Source organism: Galeopterus variegatus, unplaced genomic scaffold, assembly GCF_000696425.1.
Source record: "Galeopterus variegatus unplaced genomic scaffold, G_variegatus-3.0.2 Scaffold8434, whole genome shotgun sequence".
NCBI lineage: Eukaryota > Metazoa > Chordata > Mammalia > Dermoptera > Cynocephalidae > Galeopterus > Galeopterus variegatus.
In genome coordinates, this window is record NW_007734545.1 from 6,663 (window position 1) to 9,257 (window position 2,595).

Here is a 2,595-nt window from a genome sequence, read left to right on the forward strand (position 1 = left end):
AATGTTTACCTCTCATTCTGGATTTCCTTGTTTCTTGCAGTTATACCTAATTCTATTTTAATATAGTGCCATATTACCTTATTCTGGTTACTAGTACAGATAACTGGGAATTGTCTATAAACTTAATTTTATCTACTCTCTACATAGAACACCTAATGCTTTTTATTGGAGTAGAAGTATTAAAAAACAATGTATAAAGCCATATTTGTTTCTGGAATTAAATAGTGATGATGGTTATACCATATATTAAAAATATACTAAATACCACTGAATTGCACACTTTAAAGGGTAGACTTTATTGTCTGTGAAATATATTTCATAAAGCTATTAAAAAATAAATTATTTTAAAAATATGTTGAAAGATTCATTGAAAGCATTCAAATGTTTATTTTTTAAGTTTTGAATTGAATTAAAACTACCATTTCTGTGGGATATGAGAATTATTTATTCAACAAATTTTTGAAATATACAGATACTTTAACTTGTGACTATTCTGATATCCCCCTTTACATTTGCTTCTATCTTATTATTATTCATTTCCAGATTCAGGTTTTGCATTACTTTGGAAAGCATTTGATCATCTTTTTTATCTCCTGAAGCAGCCCCTTTGTTGAAAGCTTCTTCTGCTACAATAAAAAATTGTTCAGTTGGTTGAAGAATGCTTACTCCATAGCCATTGTTGTTGTGAATATGATTGTTAGTCATCTTCAATTTGGGTGCTGGGAGAACCTGTTAAATTATTTGAGGAAATTAGTTTTTCAATAATTTTTATTTAAAAAAAAATGAGCTAATTAGTCTATAGAGTCATGAGTTAACAGGTTTCTTTAAAACATCTGAGACTCTCAGCTTTGAACAAGTGCTGTTTTCCTGGCACTGATTAATGTAATATTAAGTATAAAAATGTTTAATGAGAAAATATTAAATGAGGTTTTCAATTTATTTTTGTTAGTTATTGATTAAAAAGCAAAACAAAACTGATTCTGGGTAGAGATACATTCCATGAAGCTGACCTCTAGTATAACATGATAAACCTGAAAATAAATAACTTCAGATAATAATATGTGATACGGAGAAAATAAAATAGGGCCATGCGACAGCATGAATGGGTAGGGAGGAGCTGCCACTCAATTTAGTGTGTTCTTTACAGTAAAGTGTCCTTTATAGTAAAGGCTGCTTGGAAGATGGACAATTATGTTCAGATATAAATAATAAGGTCTACACCTTAAGATCTACAGGAAGTGTTTCAAGTAAAGGTAATAGCCAGAATAAGGTTAATAATTTCTGGGAACACAGAGAAAGCCAGTGTGGCTTCAATACATGTGAAGAGGAGTGGAAGGAGATGAGTTTGGAGAAGGCAGGTGCCAGACCTTGTCAGATTTTATAAACTATGCTTATTGAACTTAATGTACATATCAATCACCTGTGGATCTTGGTAAAAATCAGATTCTAACTCTATAGATGTTAGGTAAGGCTCAAGATTCTGCATTGCTAACAAGCTACCATGTGATGCCAATGCTGCCGGTCCATGGCTCACACTTTGAGTATAAAATACAATTCCTGCCCTTAAGTAATTTATAATCTATTTGAGGAGACAAAATGTACATTCATAAAACAAAGAATTCGAACGTAAAGTTCAACGGCTGGCTGGTTAGCTCATTTGGTTAGAATGTAGAGTTCTAGGGGAAAACATCATAAACGTAAAACTTATTAACTATATAAGCCTAGAGGGACCTAGAAAGGATTTACAGAAGCAAACAAAAAAATGGGAAGACATTTTACCTATAAATTATTGCTATTAATATTTTAGTTGGTTAGCGTAAATCATTTTACACAACTTTGAAGGTAATACTTGAAGTGTTTCCTAATATATATATTATCTTAATTTGCCTTACTTTCCAAAATGTATTACATATCTGATGATGAAAAATCTAAAATATTTTTATAAGAGCAAAACCTATCTACTTTCTCATATGCAAAGTTATTTGCTAGAAGTTTAAATTGAAATTATTAAATTATAAGGCTAAACTTGTTTCCCATCAGACATCATTTAGCCATATTTTAATTATTACTTATACTATTTTCCAAATCAATGATAGCATTTAGACTAAATTTTAAGACTAAAACTAACATTTTACTATCTAATTACTATTCTTACAATTCTACATTAAGAAAAGAGAATACCTTCATGTTAACTCCACCTAAAGTGCTTTTTGAACTATCACTGGTTTTGAGATTATTACAGTGATAAATTTCATTCCTTTCCAAAATGGCTGTGCTCCCAGGATATAGTTCAACACCAGCACCCTGTCAATTAAAAGCAAATAAAACAATCTACAAAACACACAAATCCTTCTCCAAAATTTTCTTTACACTCGAAAACTGTAATTCTATATTAGCAATCTAAACACTAAGTTACATGAATATATGTGATAATAAATGCAACAATTTATTGTAGAGAGAATGTTTACAAATGTTGAAAACTAAATCTCTGTTACAGAATCATTTGGCCTACAAGGAAGGTTGAGGTCATATACTTCGTTACCTTATTCTCCCACTCAAATTCTTTAGAAGGGAGTCCAAAACCTCTATAAGCAA

The 2,595-nt window shown here is 30.4% G+C and overlaps 1 protein-coding gene across 1 annotated transcript in view; it reads right to left on the bottom strand.

Moving 5' to 3' along the window:
* Positions 1–366: 366 nt before the first annotated feature.
* Positions 367–2,595, bottom strand: part of SHCBP1L (SHC SH2-domain binding protein 1-like) — a 41,773-nt gene continuing 39,544 nt past the window's right edge. The window contains exons 9-10 of the mRNA XM_008592886.1: positions 2,182–2,304; positions 367–729 (exon numbers count right to left, since the gene is read on the bottom strand). Coding sequence (XP_008591108.1) covers positions 478–729; positions 2,182–2,304 — 375 coding nt within the window. The 3' untranslated portion in view covers positions 367–477. The remainder of the gene's footprint in view (positions 730–2,181; positions 2,305–2,595) is intronic.